This window comes from Caretta caretta, chromosome 12 (assembly GCF_965140235.1).
Source record: "Caretta caretta isolate rCarCar2 chromosome 12, rCarCar1.hap1, whole genome shotgun sequence".
Classification (NCBI taxonomy): domain Eukaryota; kingdom Metazoa; phylum Chordata; order Testudines; family Cheloniidae; genus Caretta; species Caretta caretta.
In genome coordinates, this window is record NC_134217.1 from 24,460,293 (window position 1) to 24,481,513 (window position 21,221).

General features: G+C 37.4%; 1 protein-coding gene across 1 annotated transcript in view; it reads right to left on the reverse strand.

The window, feature by feature from the left end:
• Positions 1-21,221, reverse strand: part of PEPD (peptidase D) — a 217,489-nt gene that overhangs the window by 32,405 nt on the left and 163,863 nt on the right. Inside the window, exon 12 of the mRNA XM_048870777.2 lies at positions 18,688-18,836. Within this exon, the coding sequence (XP_048726734.1) occupies positions 18,688-18,836 (149 nt within the window). The remainder of the gene's footprint in view (positions 1-18,687; positions 18,837-21,221) is intronic.

Consider the following 21,221-nt stretch of genomic DNA (forward strand, 5'->3'; position numbering starts at 1 on the left):
TTGGTTCAAGAGAAGCATGCTATGGAAGATTTTCAAAGGTACAAATGAGAGTTAGATCCCATGGACTTTCAGTGGGAACTGGGAGCCTAAGGCCCTTTGAAAATCTCTCTTCTGTGTCTGCTTTTTAGGTTAGGACTAAGCCCTGGTCTATACTACAGAGTTAGGTCGATGTAAGGCAGCTTATGCCAACATAACTCTAAGTATCTACACTAAAACATAGCTCCCATCAATGTAACTCGCCCACTTCACCGACTTAATTCCACCTTTGCAAGAGGTGTAGCGCTTAGGTCGATGTAGCTAGTAGGCTGACAGAGTGTCAATGTAGACACAGTGTTGCTTACATTGATTGTTGCAGCCTTTCAGAAGCTGTTCCACAATGCTCTACACTGGCAATTAAATTGGTACAAGCGCTCCTGGTGAGGCTGTGCACCGGCCACACAAGAAGCACGGATATGTGTGAAATGTCACTTAAATCTCTGTTTCCACACATGAATATTTGTGAAGTAAAACTAAAATGAGATTTTAAACATGGATCTAATTATACCTGTGTATCAAAGAAAGAATAGGCACCTCACCCCCCGCAAGCTCTAGATAAATTTCACTTCTTGTAATTCTGCATCATCGAACTATAACTATATTACATATGTAACTTCACTTTATGGAGCACCCATTTAGGTTTCTTGACATTTGGTGAGTTTCGGTGTTATTTGCACAATATTGTTAGCAGAAATAGATTAAGAACCTAGTAGATATGCAAAAAATGGTAGAAAAGCAGCTTTTAAACAAATAGAAAATAAAATAAACCTCGGTTAACATGAGGAATGCAAAGACATTGTACTTTCACTTAAATATTCTGGCACAACTGTGACTACAAGTTTGCTGATTGGTTCTTTTGGAGATCTTTAACTTAGACTAAACTCTGCAAATTTAAAATCAAACCTTTGCTATTAGAAAAAATCTGCATGGAGAAGAACTTGAGTAGCAATAACAATCTGCCTTGAGATACAGAATATGGATTTTTGTGTCATCAGTTCTACTTTCTCTACATTGCTAATACACAATCCTGGACATTTCATTTGGGACCATATTCGATGCAGTTGCAGTGGTGTAACTGAGGTCAGCATTTGGTCAGTGTATAAAGTGGAAAGCTCTGAATAACTTGTTTCAATGAATTTAAAATGAGGCCTCTCCACGCACTAATAGCATTTGGTATTTGTAGAGTATTAGAGAAAAAGGGTGCTGAGCGTAAACAGGCAAGGTGCAAGCTTCCTTACATAACCTTGCAGAATATAATGCACCTCAGTCCTGACTCACAACATCCCTTTGCCTTTATTTAGCACATGGAATCAATTACACCAAATGATGGGTGCATTTTTGTGACGGGGAGAAGCATCCACATGAGTAAAAACAACACTTAGAAAATTACACAGAAAGCTCTAGAGCTAACAAAAGGCATTAGGAGACATTTTCCAACCGTAAATTAAATCTTCAAAAATATTCATCCTTAGTAGGCAATACAGTTTGAGAAAGTGAACCATTATAATGCTCTAATTAAAAGGTGTTTTACTGATTATTTTTAGCTGCAAGTCCTAGCTGAGCATTTGCACCCACTGCTGAGAACAATTTTGGATTCTCTCTTTTAGTTGAGAAGGAATTATAATTTTTTCTCCAGAACATTCTGTGCATCCTCTCCCCCCTGGTTTCCTAGTATTGAGTGTTCCTCATATCTAGTCATGCAAATAGAAATGTATCAGAACCAAAGCTCCAGTTCTGAATTATCCTTGAGTTCAGAAAAGTTAAAGTTGGATGGGAACTCTGAGGCTTTAGACTATTACAATATTCAGAGGTGAGAGTCAAAAAAGACCAAACATGAAATCTTCTTTAGTGTTCCGACAAAGTTTATTAGTTGAGTCATAGGAGAGAATCACTTCAGCTCCAATTCTCTGAATCGCACTCTTGTAGCTGTAAATAGCACTGGCAAAGCACTGGCTATAGGGAAATTAAGTACTGCCTAAGAGACCCTTTTAAATGATTCATGTATCATTTTGCAAGCAGGCCTGTAATGTAAGTATTAAAATACAACGAAGATTTTTAAATGAAAAAATAAACAAAGGACGTGAAGTGCACAGACAGCTATATTTGCTATTGCACTGTTTGTCTTTATGTTTCGTTTTATGTGGTTGTCTTAAAAAGGTGTTTGTATTTTGAACAACTCAGCTGCCTTGTTTGCTACGAGTTCAAATGGTTCTAATTCTAAATACTAAAATATTTCACCTGCAGATCATTTTATCTGGTTAAATGTATATTCTCTGGGGAGACAGGAAAATGTTAAGATCTTTGTTAACCTACTGCACAGTAGAACGTGATCATGCATTATTCGTGTGGTAAGGACAAACACTAGCAATTCTGAGCCAACTGGAGATATTGAACTAAGTAGAATGAACTTACTGCTCTTGGAGTAAAAAATGCTGGAGTCATCGTCTTGCTAGGTATGAACTGATTGTCATGCTGGAGATAAGCTTGGTTAATACGGTGCAAACATGGGTTTTTTTTAAAACAGCAAATTAACAGAGCTTTTCCAGTTATAAGCTTTTCATCAAACCTTCCCTAACTGGTAACCTTAATAGAGCCTCAAAAATATTAATTTTACTATGAGAAACAAGTATTTCAGAGTAATCTGACAAATATTTAAAAATTTTGAGCACACAGTCTATTCAAGAAAGAAGGTTGCAAACTAACAAGCAGGAGAGACAGAAATTTGTATGCAAATTTTGTGTTTTTAATATAGTATACAATAAATATAAAAACATACACTAAAAGTTTAATTTTAATCCTAAAATTGTGTTGAGTGAAATTGTCAAGGACTGCTGTTATAACTGAACCACCAAAATAGAATTATGTTTCTTTATAATACAATGGCACATACAAATCTGGCTTTAGCTGACCAGACCCCCAGCAAGATCCTAAATTAATTAGAAAGTGCATCTGGAACGCATGGCTTTTATCAGTGTCTCCAGTTTTGATGCTCTGCTCTCCTGACACATGTTGGCAACGGGAACATGGAAGGGGAAAAGAAAAAGAAATATTGTAGCCAAGGTTCACCCTGGACAGCTGAGAGCAGAATCTTGTCAGTAACCTCTTTTTACATTAGAGCAGTATCACTTAACAATCTGGATGAGACCAAAGGGAGTATAAAAACAAAGATGCATGCATCTATCTTGTTCCTGCTGAAAAAGCATTATTTACATGTATTATTGCAAATGTAATCATAACAGTTGATTGTGCTTTAATATCATTTTGTATTTGTCCTGCATCCCCAATCACCCTGTGAAATACTTCAAGGTTTGTATTATTCAGGTTCTTTCTTTATCAGTTATGAGAAGTTTATCATGATTGCCAAAATGTTATGGGTTTTTTTAAATGTAAAAAGGTTAGTTCAATTATCATCTTTAAGCCAATTTATAAGCTGGTTATACCACACTGACAGATCAGGTTTAGAAAGCTAGATTGGAGCGGCCTTGGACTTTGGAAGTTAGTACCAAGAGAAGTCTGCACTCAGGAAAATCTGCTGATGATGTGTCTGCTCTATTCTTAATTCACTGCCAAATGAGATACTGTGTAATACAGGTCAGTGAACCAGTGACTGAGCTTCTCACTAAAGTCCAGTTACCAAGGCTCATTAAGTTTTGATTGGTTAGTTGCCATTCAGCATGTTTTTGGGCAAGAGGCCAGGATAAAAATCACCTTTTACAGTGACATATGCAATGTAAATATTAAAGAGCTTTAAATATACATTCTGAAATATACAACGACCAGGCTGTTGGGCAATTCAGATAATGGAATGTGACAGTCCATGGATTAAATAGCAAAAAATCTAACATCAATGGTTCTTAACCTATAGAGAAAGCTACTATGCTAAAAGTACCATTATTTTACACTTCTGTTGTATATGGTATAATGTGCTTAAAAATGGCACAATCAATACATTTGGCATAATTATATTTAAAAAAACCAGAGCCAGATCTATAGATATATAGAGACAAAGATATAGCTATATAGATATAGTTATATAATTTCCAGCAATAATCTGAAATTATCAGATACTATGCCTAGATACTCCTCTAATGGTATGACAGAAAAAAAAGACACCTCTTGTTTTTACCTTTTAGATTATTTTCCCACCAACCCCTAAACTGCCAAACTACTTTGTAATATTTTCTTAAAATTTAACTTTTAAAGACTTAAAACATCATACAAAACCACTGCTCTCACTCACTCTCTCTGGATGTTCATTTGGAGTCCAGATGATTTTGGTGATATAGAAAAGAGAAGAATGAGTTCAGTGAAGTTGAGAATTAGACACAAATCTTTTAATTTTATTAGATGTACTGTAACTTTGTAACTGACATTCTTAAAAGGCAGGATAATCCTCGTTATTTATCTTAAATAAGCAATTTACAAGAATATCACATTAAGAAAAGGTTTTATAGTTGTTCAGAAACTACTGCTATCCCAGTTATCTTATCATCCAAGTAATCTGAGGTTATTTACTAAAGTTTTATTAGAAATTGTACTGGAATATAGAACAAAAAATACAAAAATAACTTGGGATTACTGCTTGGTACTTAGTCACTTCTGTTTGGAGACTGTTCTCAAAAGGTCGCACACAGCAATTTTTTTGCTGCTAGTTAGGGTATTTTGTGGTTATAATTGTGACAATGATTAAACCACAAGTGATTTAGCAGTGATCTGCCAGTACAGATGTCACAATACTTGTAAAAAAAAAAATACTGTGCAAGGTTATACTAAATTTCTCCCAAAACTGTGTTAAGGTTAGGTTATATTTAATTTCGGAGTGTCTACAAACAAGGGCAAAAGGTCCGACATCCCCTGGTAGTGCCACTAAAATGCAGACGAACTATGCAATCCCTGTCTCAGCCAGTGAACCACAGAAACATGTTAAAATTGGCTAGACACGTAACAAACATAGCAGACATAAAACAAAAGCTTCCTAAAATGCTAAGCAAATACATTTTAAATAATGTTTAATAAGAAAGATGATGCTTTCTTCTCTTTTTGTTTTGTTGAAAAAATTGCTACATTTCAAACTTTCAAAGCTTCCCTTTGCACAACAGATCAGACAGCAAATAATTTGTTTTCAGTTTTCTAGATTTGGTTCCCAAAGAACCTGGCCTGGCAAATGTCCCCTGAACATCAACAAAAAAGGTGTAATTTAACAATAATCTTTATTATAAATAGCATTGTCCTGTTGAAGTGGCTGAATAAACTAGTTTGCTGAGCATGTTTCTTAGCCTTCACTATGTACCTGTGACAAAAAATGGCAGGTAACTGCTAACAAGAATCTCTATCTTCTAAAAACAAACCAAAGTAAGATGTAAGGGAACTAAAATCTACAACTACGTTTGGGTTCTTGATGACCAGAAATGGGCCCAAAGTCGTAGCTCAAATCCACAAACCTTTGAACTTTGGGGAAATTTTGCCACCAGCAACCCAAAATGTGGGGAAACTGTATCCTGATCTCAATTTTGCATAGTGGGTGCATGATTACTTACAACTTACCTAAATGTACTACATATTCAGGTGCCTATCTTTAGGCACCCAAGTTTGAAACTTGGGCCCTATTTTGCACTGGTAATCAATAGTTTGTTGCTATAACGGTCAGTTACTTCTTCCATTATAAGCCCTATATTTTGATGATTTTTAATGTGTGTCAATCCACCAAGATAATTCTAAACTAGGATGACATTTTTCTTAAAGCACAGTAGCTTAAGTCAGCTGAATGGATACTGCACACCTGTGGGTTCTTTTTAAACAACATTTTATTAGGAAGCCTGAAAAGATACAATTTTTGAAACAAGCTGCAGTGAAGCACAGCAGAATGTATCATGCCTGGTCAGTTTCAACACAAGATCTTCAAAGATGCACATATTTGGGGTAAGAGTAGCAGCACTTCAGGGTTTAGTTTTAGTTGGGAAACTCAAACTTTGAAGGTTAGAGAAAACTTAGCTCAGATAATACTCAGGGCAATTTTTAACCTTGTCCAGACATAATCTTCTGTTTCTGGTAGGTTGGTTCTCTAAGAGGTACCTTGATGTGGTATCAAGTCTGAAGGACTCATGTACCTCACACATCAATGAAAATTACTATGTGCAACACATAGCAATCCCTTGAATATTGGATTGGAAGTAAAGTACTGCAGATCAGACACCATGTGAACAAAAAGTCAATTCCCCCACAATGACAGTATCCAAAACTTGTATTTGCAGTGTCACAGCTATAGCCAGTAAGGTGTAATGGGGAAGTTATTTCTCAAATTTAATAATAGAAACATAAAACTATATTAAATAAAGAGAAATTCTATGAATTTAGCATTCTATGAAATGCTGAGAACATAAGCAACAATGTAAATTCAACCCCATGTCCTTTCACACATGCGAATAGTGCCACTGAAGTTTATGGGAATACTCACATGCTTAAAGTTAAGCACATGAATAAATCTTTGCAGAATTTGGGTCTAAGGCTGCACGTTTGTTCTTGTATTACTGCAATGCATCTACTGTAGGTCTTGCATATGCTGCAATTCCAACTGGTCTGAGATCTCTACAATACCTAAGCCACATGGAGAGAGTTCAGGGACACAATGGCAGCCTTCTCTCAGAAGTGCCTTGTTTCATACGTTTGGGAATACTCTGTTATTTTTGCCTCTCTAATGTTGCAGTGGTCACTCTGCATGGGTCAACTGCTGTGTGTTAGCCTACATCTGAAAAGAACAGCTCCCAGTGGGGTTCATAGTGAGAGACTCTCAGTCTGAAATCTTGCATCTAGGGAAAAAAAGATGATCATACATTACAACGGATTGTTTCTTGCTTTGAGGGACTGAAAGATTTGCAGAATTTGACAGAGAGTAATGCCCTTTTCTTTCATCTCCTACTGTTAGCTAATGCTAACTCTGGGTAGTTAGTCTGTATGGTTAACAGTGACTCTCACCCCAACACAATAGGATTCACATGCATTAGTTCATAGACTTGTGTAACAATTTTTAAAAAGCTGTAAATTTTCAATTTATCAATTAATGTCGCTTGCTGTTCAATATTAGAACTTTGTCTGCCTCCCACTTTCCAACCCCCTTTGGGGATGGCCATGCCGCCTTTAGCGAACAATTTATGTTGATGAATTCTGATTTAAGTTACAATGGCAAGCCACAATACCTTTTCTGGGTCACGCACACATAACTAATACTTAAACAGAGTGCAACTATTTTATGAACAAAGAAATAATGCTATCCTATCAGCAGGAAAATATTATAGGCATAATTCAATAGAGAATGGACTATTAATTGCTGCAACATTATATATGAACAAGGGTTAGATTCTTTTCAACTGTTTTTAACACAAGAGCACATTCTTAATTGAAAGGGAAAAGTATATTGCCATGTTATCTGTTGGGATTCATTAAATATCAAGGACTAGTTGTAACACTCTGAAAACACTTATTCTTCAAGGGAATCAATATGAAATCCTCAACTTAAGTTATAAATGTTCTATGCCTAAGAAATACTGCCACGCTTTAGATATCTCAGAAGAGTAAAAATGACTTGCAGTAGTTTGCATGAAAAGAAGAAAACCTGGACAGAAATAATTCCGTAATACAAGTAGGAAAGATAGAAATTAATAAACAAACATGAAATAACCTCATGTCTTCCCCAGTCCCTCTCTGCAATGCTGCTGTCAAAAAGTCCAATTTAGAGCATGATAAAACTGTATTAATTCTTTAAAAAAAAAACAATTAAAAGAAACGTTTGTCCTTAAAAAGCACAACTGACAGCTAATATGCACTTATAACTCAATAAAAATGTGGACTACACAAAATAAAAATAAATGAATTTTAAATGGAAAAAACACGTACTGAATCTCTGATTGAGAGAAACATATTTTAGTAAAAAGAAAAGGAGTACTTGTGGCACCTTAGAGACTAACAAATTTATTTGAGCATAAGCTTTTGTGAGCTACAGCTCACTTCATCAGATGCATGAAGTGAGCTGTAGGTCACGAAAGCTCATGCTCACATAAATTTGTTAGTCTCTAAGGTGCCACAAGTACTCCTTTTCTTTTTGCGAATACAGACTAACACGGCTGCTACTCTAAAACCTGTCATATTTTAGTAAGTTTATCTTGTAGTCAACAGCATTTATGAATGAGATCATAGTTCTTTTTTAATAGGATTGTTACAATGATATTCTTCATGTGTTTAAGTTTTTTTCCTTTCTAGTAGAACACATAGGATGAATGACATTATAAAACAGCATAAGGAACTGTAATATACAGAAATAAACCTGAGCTCTTGTGAGATATGGAACTATCATGCTTCAAAATAAGTGTTTAATAAGTAATCTGTGACCTTACAATTTCTGAATTTGCATACATTCCTGACAGCATGTGCGCTCAATTTAATAACATGGAGAACAAGTCATCAATAGTACATTATCCTATGTCAAATCTGTAGCTATTAGTGCCTTTAACCAGTTCTTAAAATTATTTGGATTTTTTCATGCCCAGATCTTATACTATCTAAACCCAACAATCTTCTCCATTTTGTTCCTTTTGGAACATACTTAAGTAGCAAAAACAGAGCAGAAAAAAAATGGCACCTTTGAATTTTTCAAGTTGATTTTTGTATAAAAAGCATTCTCTACATTTTATTTGTATACAAGAGGTGTTACACAGCACTGTAGCTTTTGTTCTCTGAACATACGTCCTCCACAGAATTGTGTGCCTACCGCTCAGCCACAAATCCTTTTCAAGGATGCACATCACTCAAACCTTACATTCTATTTTCCAAGGGAATCAAGACTACACCCTGTATAGCCATTACTCAGTTCTTCTCAGCCTCCAAAAGCTTTAGGTCTTGAATTCTGAATCATTTATAATCAGTGTGGCTCCGTTAGAGGCAATATGTTCAGAGTACAGGAGTTGTTTTGGTAATTTGTTCTCATAAATGAAATTGACTATAAGAACCCAAATGCAGGAGACTAGCTAGCTGTAACCTTCCTGTCAAGAAGAGGGCTGACTTCTTCAGTCACTGTTCAACAGGCAGAACTGCTCTCCCGAAACCAAAATCAGTTCTTGATGTGACACTGACTGATTTGTGAAGATGCAAACTGAGCTCTACACTTTTCAGATAAGGGCACTTTACAGATACATGCCACTGAAGTTGCCACCCTTTGCCTCAGCCCTGAAATATCTGCCATCTCATAAGACAATGTACAGCCTTATCCTTTCAGGTAGGATGTGAGCTGAAGTGGCCCAATTTTCTCCAAAGATCATAAACATTGTATTGGACCATCTAAAAGGTTTATTTCTAAGTAGGGACTGACTACTCTCTTGATATCCAGAACATGTAGCTCATCTTCCCAGGACAGCTATAGGGCTTTGGGGAAAATACAGGCAGCGATATGCATTGATTTAGGTGAAAATTTTGGATGAGGCCTAAATATCACCTTCTCCCTATACAAGGTGTTAAAGGGTGACCTGACCCCATAACAGTCAGTAACTTATAGATCCCAATAGTCAAGGTTATGGCCATCAAGAAAAAAACTTTCCACAAGAGGTGGTATAGTGAGTGAGTTCACGTAGGATCAAAGGACCTATTTAGCACCTAATTGAAATTTCAAGGAGCATGTTCCCCTGTAACATAAAAGAAGATGTCTGAAATTAGACTATAAACTCTTAAGGGAAGGTACTGTGCTTTCCTATGTGTGGTACAGCACCTAGCACATTGAGACCCCAATCCTAACTCAAGCCTTTGGGTATTTCTCCAGCACAAATGAAAAATGACAATGCTACAAGTTGCAGGCCCCTGCTAACTCTTGAGCAAAACCTCAGACACTGGCTCTGAGTTCTAACATGCAAGTCCACATCTGGATGACCTCAGTCAGTAAAGATGCCACTGAGGGTTTGAACGTCCACTCAATAATCTACCCCCTCAACTCAGGTCATCATCTGCCAGATGGGGTTTCTTTGTTTTGGACTCACTGTTCCCATGGATTAATTGCTTTTTGATATGACAAGTGACCATGTGCCCACTCGGTTGAGGTATTACAGGACAACCATATTGTCCATGACTGAGAACCAGCCCGAGGGGTCCTCAGCACTAGAAAATTTACGTGGAGCCTCAACTCTGAAAGGCTATCAACAGTCAAGTTTACTAATTATGCTCCACACTATACCAGCGACATCCGTGTCCATCATTATCTGAGGTGCTTGGAGTGAGAAGAACTTTTCCTTGACTACATTTCCCAACATTGTTCATCATAGGAAAGTCTGACCTTCTCAGGAAGGGATTCTGCCAACTCCATCTGGAGAGGTAGAGGAGACATGGGGTTAACTCTTTTGGAAAGGAGAATGGAGGGCTCAAGGGATATGCCCACACCCCTAAATGCCAATGCCAACTTTGAAAGTTCTGTGGCCATGAGACTCCTATATGTAGCTCTGTAAATGTGATGTCATTAAGGAGAATAGCTTTCACATTGGATATAAGCTGGCTTGGTGAACAACTTTTGTGCATATCTGGAACAATTTTGCATATTTTATTGAAACAAACAACATCAATCAACAAATATGCCCAGCTGCCCAAATAATGTCTGACTGCAATTTCAGTTCAGTGGGGACTTGAGATACAAGCTTGTTAAATCATATAAATGTACAGATAGGGAATTGAATGGTTGCCAAGTTGGCCTTAGCTGTTGCTTGTGAACAGTTGACTAGAGAAAGAGGAATTTAGAATAATAGACCTTACTGAAAGAGGTGTTTAATTCTCTTCATATAATATGGTGTATACCTGGGAAAATGAAATCAAGAACTAGAGAGCGACTGAACAAAACAGAGTAGTCATTTTTGAAAATGTCCATAAATTTAAAAATAAAGCTTGGAATGTGACTGTATCTCACTGTAAAGAATAGATGTAGGGCCTACAAATTAAGGATCGTAGAGTATTTAACTTAAACAGGGAGAACAATGGAAGGTGCACTGTAAATCTCTTATTATCTAGAACATTAATTCCAAGTAGTTTCAAGGACCTAAGTTTGAATAAAGGAAATAAAAAGTTTCCATCTATCAACCTGGTGTCTAAAGCAATAATACATTTAAAAGATGTAATGTCACCAGCACTATGTCCTCAAGAATTAGGATTTAGCTTGTATATGTGTATTTATTGATGTCTTCTAAATACTCATTATAATGACCCAGTAAATACCTTTATAAGTCACCTGAAACAATGGTGGTGGCATAGCAACACTATCATTTGTTATAACCTTATAAAATAGACCATTCCAGCGGTTCTCAAACTGTGGGTCACAACCCCGTTTTAATGAGGTTGCCAGAGCTGGCGTTAGATTGCTGGGGCCTAGGACTGAAGCCCAAGCCCCATCGCTCAGAGCCAAAGCCTGAGGGCTTCAGCCTTAACTGGTGTGGCTCAGGTTACAGGCCCTCCACCTTGGGCTGAAGCCCTTGGGCTTTGGCCCTCACACCCGGGGCAGCAGGGCTGAGGCAGGCTCAGGCTTTGGTCCTCCCTCCTGGGGTCATGTAGTAATTTTTGTTGTCAGAAGGGAGTTGTGGTGCAATGAAGTTTGAGAACCCCTGGACTATTTTACAGTAATTGCCCAAATACCACAGTTTTCAGCAGTCTTGCTACTGTGTGGTGGGCTATTACTGGAACATGACTAGCCTTATGTAACAGTATTCACATGAGGATGGTAAAGGGCTTTTCAAAGCTGGGTAAGTATGAACCCATCTCTTACACAGAAAAACTGAAGCACAGAGAGGTGAAGTGGCTTGCAAAAGGTTACATAGCAAATCAGTGCTAGAGAAACACAACTATAGTCCCTTGGCACTAAGCAACAGACCATGCTGTCTACACAGTTTTCTTGTTTTCATTACTAATGGGTAACATTTTTATTTGTATACACAGGTCATATTTTCCTTATATTCATATCTCTTCATTAAACTGGGATTTCAAAATGGTGTCAGAAGACCAGTCCTGTTGTGAGATCATAATTATTTACAAAAATTCTCTGAATATTTTAAGTTAATGGGTGAGGGCAAAGAGAATGCAGACCTCACTATTTAATAACTCCCTCCAATTTTTGATGAAGAGTTTTACTGGTTGCTGAAATGTAGAGAGTCTAACCCCTATCCTAAAAAAACCCCAACGTATAGTAAAACTAGGTTTCAGAGGAACAGCCGTGTTAGTCTGTATTCGCAAAAAGAAAAGGAGTACTTGTGGCACCTTAGAGACTAACCAATTTATTTGAGCATGAGCTTTCGTGAGCTACAGAAGTGAGCTGTAGCTCACGAAAGCTCATGCTCAAATAAATTGGTTAGTCTCTAAGGTGCCACAAGTACTCCTTTTCTTTTTATAGTAAAACTAGTTTACAAATCCAAGAAAGCGGCTGCAAAAGCTATGGATATTTGTATGGGATCCACACTAATGCCCTGATTCATCAAGGTATATAAGCATGTGCTGACATTTAACCACACGAATCACTGAACTCAGCGGTCCCATGCTTGTGTAAGCACCTTGCTAAAACTGGGCCTAACCAAACAATGAATCATAGAACTGGAAGGACCTTGAGAGGTCATCTAGTCCAGCCCCCCTGCACTGTGGCAGGACTAATTATCTAGACCATTCCTGACAGGTGTTTGTCTAACCTGCCCTTAAAAATCTCCCATGCTGGAGATTCCACAGCCTCCCTAGGCAATTTATTCCAGTGCTTAAACTTCCTAACTGTCAGGGTGGTTTTCTTAATGTCCAACCTAAACCTTCCTTGCTGCAATTTAAGCCCATTGCTTCTTGTCCTATCTTCAGAGGTTAAGAAAAACAATTTTTCTTCCTCCTCCTTGTAACAAACTTTTATGTACTTGAAAACTGTTATCATGTCCTCAGTCTTTTCTTTTCCACACTAAATAAACTCAATTTTTTCAATCTTCCCTCATAGGTCATGTTTTCTAGACCTTTAGTTATTTTTGTTGCTCTTCTCTGGACTCTCTCCAATTTTTCCACCTCCTTCCTGAATTGTGGTGCTCAGAACTGGACACAATATTCCAGTTGAGGCCTAATCAGAGTGGAAGAATTACTTCTTGTGTCTTGCTTACAACACTCCTGCTAATACATTCCAGAATTATGTTCGCTTTTTTTGCGACAGTGTTATAGTGTTTACTCATATTTAGCTTGTGGTCCACTATGAACCCCATATTCCTTTTCGCAGTACTCCTTCCTAGGCAGTCATTTCCCATTTTGTATGTGTGCAACTGACTGTTCCTTCCTAAGTGGTGTACTTTGCATTTATCCTTACTGAATTTAATCCCATTTACTTCAGACCATTTCTCCAATTTGTCCGGATCATTTTGAATTTTAATCCTATCCTCCAAAGCACTTGCAACCCCTCCCAGCTTGGTATCGTCCGCAATAATAATTATAAATATCCATTTAAACATGCATATATCTTCATTAGTTTTGGAGGCAGAAACCACCTATTTGAGAGTACTCATATTTTGTGTGTGTGAGAAGATATTTTATTAGGATACTAGTTCTTTGCGTCTATTGGGGCTCTTAGCACTGCCCATGATTATGCTTTCCTGAAACTTCCCACTTTAAAACCTTGCATTCAGTTGCTTATAACTTTGCCAAAGCTTAATTATTTGGGTTAAAATTTTATATCCTGGGTGACTGCCTCCAGCTTTTTATTTTATTTTATTCTATTTATTTATTTTGAAATTTCAGTCAAAGTGTCTCAGTCATTTCTGAGAATGAGGCTAGAGAAAAATATGTTTTGTCCTTGTTAAAAAATTCTGGAGACCTTTCTTTGAGAAGCTCTAGTGGAGCATTGGAGCAAGGACTTGAAATGTGGGAGGAGCTGGTCTTTTTGTTAGGAATGGCCTTTTGCTGTTCTGAAAATCTGCCCAAATTTAGCCAATTTAAAAGCCTTTGAGAAAACTGCAGCTTGCGCATGCTCAGTTGAGACTTGAAAGAGCATGCAGCTAAATTCCCTGAAGATTCCATTTGCAATGAGCAGGGCCACTGTTAGACTTGCTGGGGCCCAGGGCAGAAACTAAGGAGTGGGCCCTGCTGCCTAGGGCCAAAGCTGAAGCCCGAGCCACCTGTGTCTCTGCTCCACCCCAAAAACTTTCCTCTGTGCTCCCCTAGGAGAGTGTGCCCCCCAGTTTGCAAACCGCTGCTTTAGTGTGATTTATTTCCACTTTTAGAGATTACTGTAATATTTGCATTACATTTACCCACAGTGACTCTGTAGATGTGTTGTAACTTAGCTTCGTAGGGCCCCAGGCAATTGTCTTGCTTGCTGCCTCCTAATGCCAGCCCTGGCAACATGCATCCCCCAGCCCTCTCCAACTTCTTCTGCAATTGCTGCTCTCGTCTGCGGAGGGTGAGGCCAGGTCTGTGTCCAGACATTGGAACTGTAAGCTGGGCGAGACTTTCTCCTGTGCTTTTGGTGTGGAGGAAGCTGTCTGATTCAAATGCAAAGGTGACAAGAGTACTCTGAAAAATCATGTCTTAGGCATCTCAAACCCAAAATTAATGGATACTTTTGACTTTAATCTCTCTGCCTCAGTTCCCCATCTGTAAACCGGGGATGATAATACCCCTTCACCCAAAGGGATGTTCTGAAAATAAACTAGTTAATATTTCTGAGCACTTAGATATTATAGTGATGAGCACCACTGAAAAGCCCATGAGGAAATTAATAATTCTGTCTTCAGAGCAGGTGCAGCAAATAAGGCATGCGGCTATACGCTTAACAATGAGGATAAAAATATATATAATAGCTGTTCATTAAGTGAGCACTATCCATAATGTTCACTTAATGAGGCAGGGGTCTGTGGCAAAAAGTGTATGTGATCATGTATCTGTATATATATGTTTGTATGCGTATTAAGATTTGCATTCGAGACACAGATATTTGAAGCGAATAGCTGATGAATCATATCATTAAATTATGTAAATTTCAGTACTTTATATATATCTGTCCCCATATTTCCCTTCTGATTTTTTCCATAGATTTAGCTGAGATGGTTATGAAACATTAAGAATACAACATAAGTAGAAATGCAGTTTCTTTCCATTGCTATTTTTGAAATATTTTATCATTAACCTATCAAGAAAATTGATACAAATGTCTGCTCTAATCACATGCAAACATCCCTTTTTGCATCTTTCCCCCACAATTACTATTCTTCAAACTTTCATTTTTAATCAACAACGCGGTCAAACTTTTTTTTTAATTGGTAACACAGCTATAGTCTAGTGGTTCCAAAGTTGCTGCTTGTGCAATAGAATTGAATATGCCTTTTCCTACAAATCAGTTTTGTGCCATAATTGCTGTTGCACTTGAGTTACAATTCCATCGTGATGGTTTCTCAATTTGCAGAACATAGTATTTGCAACCCACAGGGATTTTTTCTGTTTTGTTTTTGGATTGGAAGCTAGGACATGCAAACTTCTGAATTATATGTATTTTGACCCATACAGAGAACAGAGGCAAATTAATGCTTTGCTATAATAGAATCTGAAACTTTGGGAGCCTTCTGAAGTTATTCTTTAATAGAGATTAGATTCAATAGAAACAAACAGAAGCAAAATCAACTTTCAGAGATATCACTAGCCTCATTTGAGAGCCAAAGTTTCAAAAGTTAATTCCTAAACTGCACGTGTAAAAATCCTGTGCACATCAATTAACGGAGCTAGCTTTCTTTAGTAGCATGTATTCCCCATGAAGATGACATGATGTAACCAAAAAGAGCATTTATTTCATATCTTTATATAGTAATAACCTCTTATTTTTATTATCATAGTATCTAGAAGCCCTAGCTATAGATATATATTTCATATTCTGAAAATAGTTCTTTACTGGCATCTCTAACTTTCTGAAAAGGCTACTCAAAGTCCTACATGACCATATGCCAGCAAGCAAAATTAACCAAGAACCCAGTTCTACAATTGGAGAGAAATATTATTTTCTATAAAAAAAGTAGCTGCTGATTTTTGTTGTGTGTGCAAATTCTTTTTCTGGAGCCTGCCACATTAGGGGTTTATAATTGTACGGTTTTCTTTGCATAGTGAGTAACACTTGGAAATGGAGGTAGAAAAAAAAAAGTAGAAGTGGAATGAACAAAGGACTTTCAGGAGGCTAAAAAGGCTGATTGAAATATACTGGAGCCTGGCTATATTTAAAAGACACTTGAATTGACAGGTTTTTTGCGTCTTGTTTCCTAGTAGGCAGAACTATACTGCTTTATTTTCTTAGGCAGAGAGGAGATCATTTCTTTTATTTCAAAATATTATAAAGATCACAGTTCTCTCCCTCACTCTGGTTTCTAACATTTTCATTCCTCCTCTATGATTTTATTGAAATTATTTGATCAAACTGTAGTCAACAAGAGTTTTTATTAGGACTGGTCAAAATAATTTAAAGGGAAGTTTCTTTGGTAAAAATGGCTTTTTATTTGGAAAAAAAGTTTTTGGTGAAAAATCCTCAAAAACAAAGTCAGGTCTCCCACTCACACCATCCTCTCTCTCCTCAAGTCAAAAGTAGGGTTGGGCAAATGAAAACTTTCAATAACAATTTCAATAATGTTTTTGATATTTTTAAAATTTAAAAACTGTGAATAAAAGAAAAATGTCAGTCTGTTCTGTATACTTCAAAATGGAAACTTCAACATTTTAATCAAAACAGGTTTTCATTTTTCAACAGCTCTAGCTTTCATGCAGAACACAGGTAATCAGTGCTTCTGCAAATTCTTTTCACTTAACCACCTTTATGACATGCTCCCACATCATTTTCAGCAGTAAAGATTATTAGGAACATAATGTGGCCAAGGAAGAATACATAGGAAGGGAAAAAAGGGTAAAGAAACCCACGAGGTTCTGCTCTCAGAGCTTCCTTCATGTTTACTGCTCAGGGAAAAGGGTTCAGAGGCTGCTGAGGAGGTAGGGTGCAACAGCCCTACGAACTCCCAAAGGATTTGTCTCTACAGTGGAAGATTTTGTATTTTCATGGACACTTCCCATGATCACAGTTACATGGATGCATCATAATACTATGGTGCATATTGGCAGCAACATCAAAACCAGTCTGCAGCATATGAATTCAACCTGCTTTATGTGCCACTGTTTGTGATTACCAGCCTCAAGAACGTACAATAAATATATTTGCACCAATATTCCAACTAGACAAGAAGCTAAAAGCAACATGGTGTTTTCAGGAAGAACAGTAAAGATCTGATGCCAAATATCTGATTAGTAATATTAAAATTTAAAATAATTCATCTGGAAGGCTGTTTAGGGGCTTAGTACATTCACAAAGCTAGCTGAGAACCTGGCAAGTAGTTTCAGAAATATAACTTAATTTTGTGACCTTGTTAAAGTAAATGGGTAAGTTAATTTAGAAAATCTCTATATTATTATGAGCATAACATTGCTTTAGGTTTCAACTCCCAAAACTAATAAGCAACATACTAGAAATCAACTTTATCAATACATATTAAATGAAACAATTAAAGCTTGCAATAAAATGTAGAGAAAAATAAGAAGACTGGAGGAACCAGGACTTTGAGGGGAAAAATTAGATAGATGATGGAGCCTGTACATTATTATTAAACTGGCAAATATCTAGACTTCATATCCAGATAATCTTAGCTTGAAGTGGAACAATAAAATCCTATCTGGATGTGCAGCACTTATATGTGCAGCCAGCTTGTATAACACGGAAATAACATGTTCTAACTGGCAAACTAAAAAGCTTCCTAAGGTCTGGTGGTTGAAAGCTAGTAAGGTAATATTAAAGGAGAAATGTACTTTGTGAATTAAGCTAAAGCTAGTCTATTACTAATACTTAGAAATGTTCAAGTACCTTCACCATTGAAATATTCAAGCTCACCACAACAGTTAGCTTTAAAAGCATTTAGTTCTAAAAGCATTTATTTGCTAAACTGAATGAAAACAGAATGACAAAAAACAAGATTTTCACTGCAGTGTTTTCTGCAATTACTCCATGTAGATGCTTCAACTATGAAAACGTACAATTCGCTAGATGAACCGGCTCACATGTAATTTAAGGACACAGTGCATAGTATTCCATAGTCTGTTTTCTGATGCCCTCCAAGATAATTAAGTATATTCCCCAATACATATTCACTCACTTTTTCAGCAAAAGTTTTCTATTTAAGTAACATGGAAACTAAAAAACTAAATGCCTGAAATAAACTTATGTATTGCCCAGTTTTGAACCTTGCAATCATCACTAAAATCCCCACAAAATGTTGCCAATTTACAAATTGACATAACAACCACCACTGCCACCTTTAAGGTATTCAGAGAAAAATGAATATTAATTAAGACAGAAATTTCTTATCGTATGTTATTTCCTGAAAATACTGGGCTGGATGAGCAATATATACGACCATTTCTATGTTCCACTAACAGCCATTTAAACCTAGCAATAGGACTCTCATCATACAATTTTATTTTTATTAAACTATGATCTGGTGATCAGTTTCTTGCTTCTTCCAACACTTTGAGTCTCAGCATCATTGTTTTGACAGCCTGAATGCTCCCATTAAGCTTATCAATTTCTGTTGACATATAGTAATCTTTTACCTGGTTTGATTGCTTTCATTACAGCACGAGATGACTTAAGCACTGCTTCATAGATGGCCCTCTGGTCAGGAGTGAACTTTCCATTTGCTGGAAAAGTGCAGGTAATGTCAGAAGCATAGCAGTAATATTCTCCTCCCATGTCAAACAAGCTGAAAAGAAAGGGGGAAAATGTGAAAAATGAAATGCCAGAGTAGTAGTAGAATAAACATACTTTTTTTTACATTCCTGACTTTATTGAAACCAGATTAGGCCAAAATTATCATGACCCAAAAGCACTGTTCTGTGACCTAAGTGAAACGAGTTGGTAATTTCACAGTATTTCCTTGTAGGCAGGTATCCACATCACAGAGAACATGATGAACAAGCACCCTTGCTGGGAATTTCAGCACAGGGTAAAAAGAATGAATGGCGATAAAGGCAGTTCCTTTAGAAAAAGATTTAAGAGTAGCAGGCATCCACGGCAGCCTCTCAAGTTATAGCTCCTCTGACAAAATGGGATTTTTTTGAGATTTTTTTACGAATCCTGTGTGCACTTCAGTTTCCTGCTGTACTTTGCAATGCTATCCAGTGGGGTGGGGGTAGAGAAGGGCTCTCATGGCATCACAGAAGACATGAGGGTGTGTTCCTGCCTTGCTGTCCGGAATGCAATGAATGGGTTGCTAAGGAACTGTCTGGAACTGCTGAAACCAACCCATATCAATGCAGAATTCGAAAGAGACAATGGGAAGCCCCAATGACCAGATCATGCCAACCTACAATCAATGACCAAGAGGAAGGAGGTTTTCCCTTCACCTCTCAGCTGGGTAGCTGAACAGAGACCAGCTCGAACAAAAGGACTGAGTGGTGACAAGCAGGGTATAAAGAGGGGGCTTCTGGTAGAGGCTAGCTGCTCTCACCTGGGACTGACAAAGGGGTCAGAGAAGAACACAGCCTGAAATAGAATCCATTACAGCTTGGCTGGTGGATTGCTCTGGCTTGGCAAAATGGTCTATGTCTTAATGTTTATTTCTCTGAGCTAACCTAAGGAATTCTGATGCTGTGTTTCAGTTGACTACTAAATCCTGTTGCTTTAGAAATGTTGCCTGGTGTCTCTGAAAATACTTGATGAGGTACATTGGTCCCTAAAGAATGTAAATCTATCTGACCATGAGTCTCTCATCTGGACTTGCTGAGCATAGCTCACAGTGTGAAGCAGAAGTGTTTGTGCCCAGAGACTTGGTCCTGGAGGAGGTGAGGCTGCATGGCCTACCTTGAAGGAAAAATGAGACCCTTTGCAGTTTGTATTACTGAAGGGATTCCTCCAAGAGACTGTTTAAAAGCTAGAGTGTAGTATTGATCCTGTGGATCTGTGACTGCCCATATGACCAATTTTTCAGATGAAGAAACATCTACTTGTATCTCAGTGAAAAGAAGCAAGGGCGTTCCAGGGAGGCCAGCCCCAAAACTTAATAGAGTATTGTTAATTAAACCGTGGCCATGTGCATCTAATTGTCAAAATCTATTTTTTGTTTAAACTCAGTTTCTCTGTTAAAGTTTGAGTGCCACTGCTCTGAACATTCATGTCACTTTATGACAAACTTGTCCAATAGGACTTTAAGAAACACATTATCTGCATGTTGAGGTGAATCATTTAATACATCTTTCTGCATCAAAGACAGAAAACACTGGAGATTTTTTTTCTTTTTAAAGCACATAATAGGAAGTTTTACTGGGGCAATAAACCTTGCCCTGCCCTTTGAGAAATATATTTATTCGACATATGAATCAAACGTTTACCATTGTAGGACTACAACTTAGCTGCCATCATTCTTGCTGATTTCTAAGTGGTACTCTGTGTCCTTGTGACAGCCAGATTACACACTTGCAATACTGTGCAGATACAAGCCTTTCTGATAAGGCACTGCCTCAGTGTCAGCAAACTCAAAATTCAGCAGAAAGGCTTATCTCCCCCAATCATCATACATGTAATGGGTGCTCTCCCACAATCAATATAAGACTTTGTATGGTGTTGACCCTTAGCACTTGAATTATCTCCTCATTTCCCATGTAATGAGCCACAGTCGGATATCTGCCGATATAGGTCTTCTCACTGCTCCTAGGCAACAATTACTATCTCAAACAATATGGATTTTAGAGCTTTTAGCTATTGTGTGTAAAGTTACTGAATTCTCTTTCCCCAGCCGTTCATAGTGCAGTCAATTAAACAAAACACATTTGTCCCATTTTGCTTTTTTCCCCCCTTTCTGTTTTAAAACTCAAAATCACTTTAATTTACAAACCTGTGAGGAACCTTGGTATAAAGAGGAATATGAAAGTTCATTTTATTATTATGCAATCAAAGAGGAACATCTCTAGTTTCAACCAACATTCACCCTTTGCGCTTCAAGTTTTAGACACTTGTTAAGTGTCTATAGCATCTCCTTCTATAATAGCCAAAGCCCTGTATATTCCACAGGGACAATGGGACTGGACTCTCTAGCAAGTACCTTTAAAATCTGCAGCATTGTCAATTGATAGTATCTCCATGAAACAGA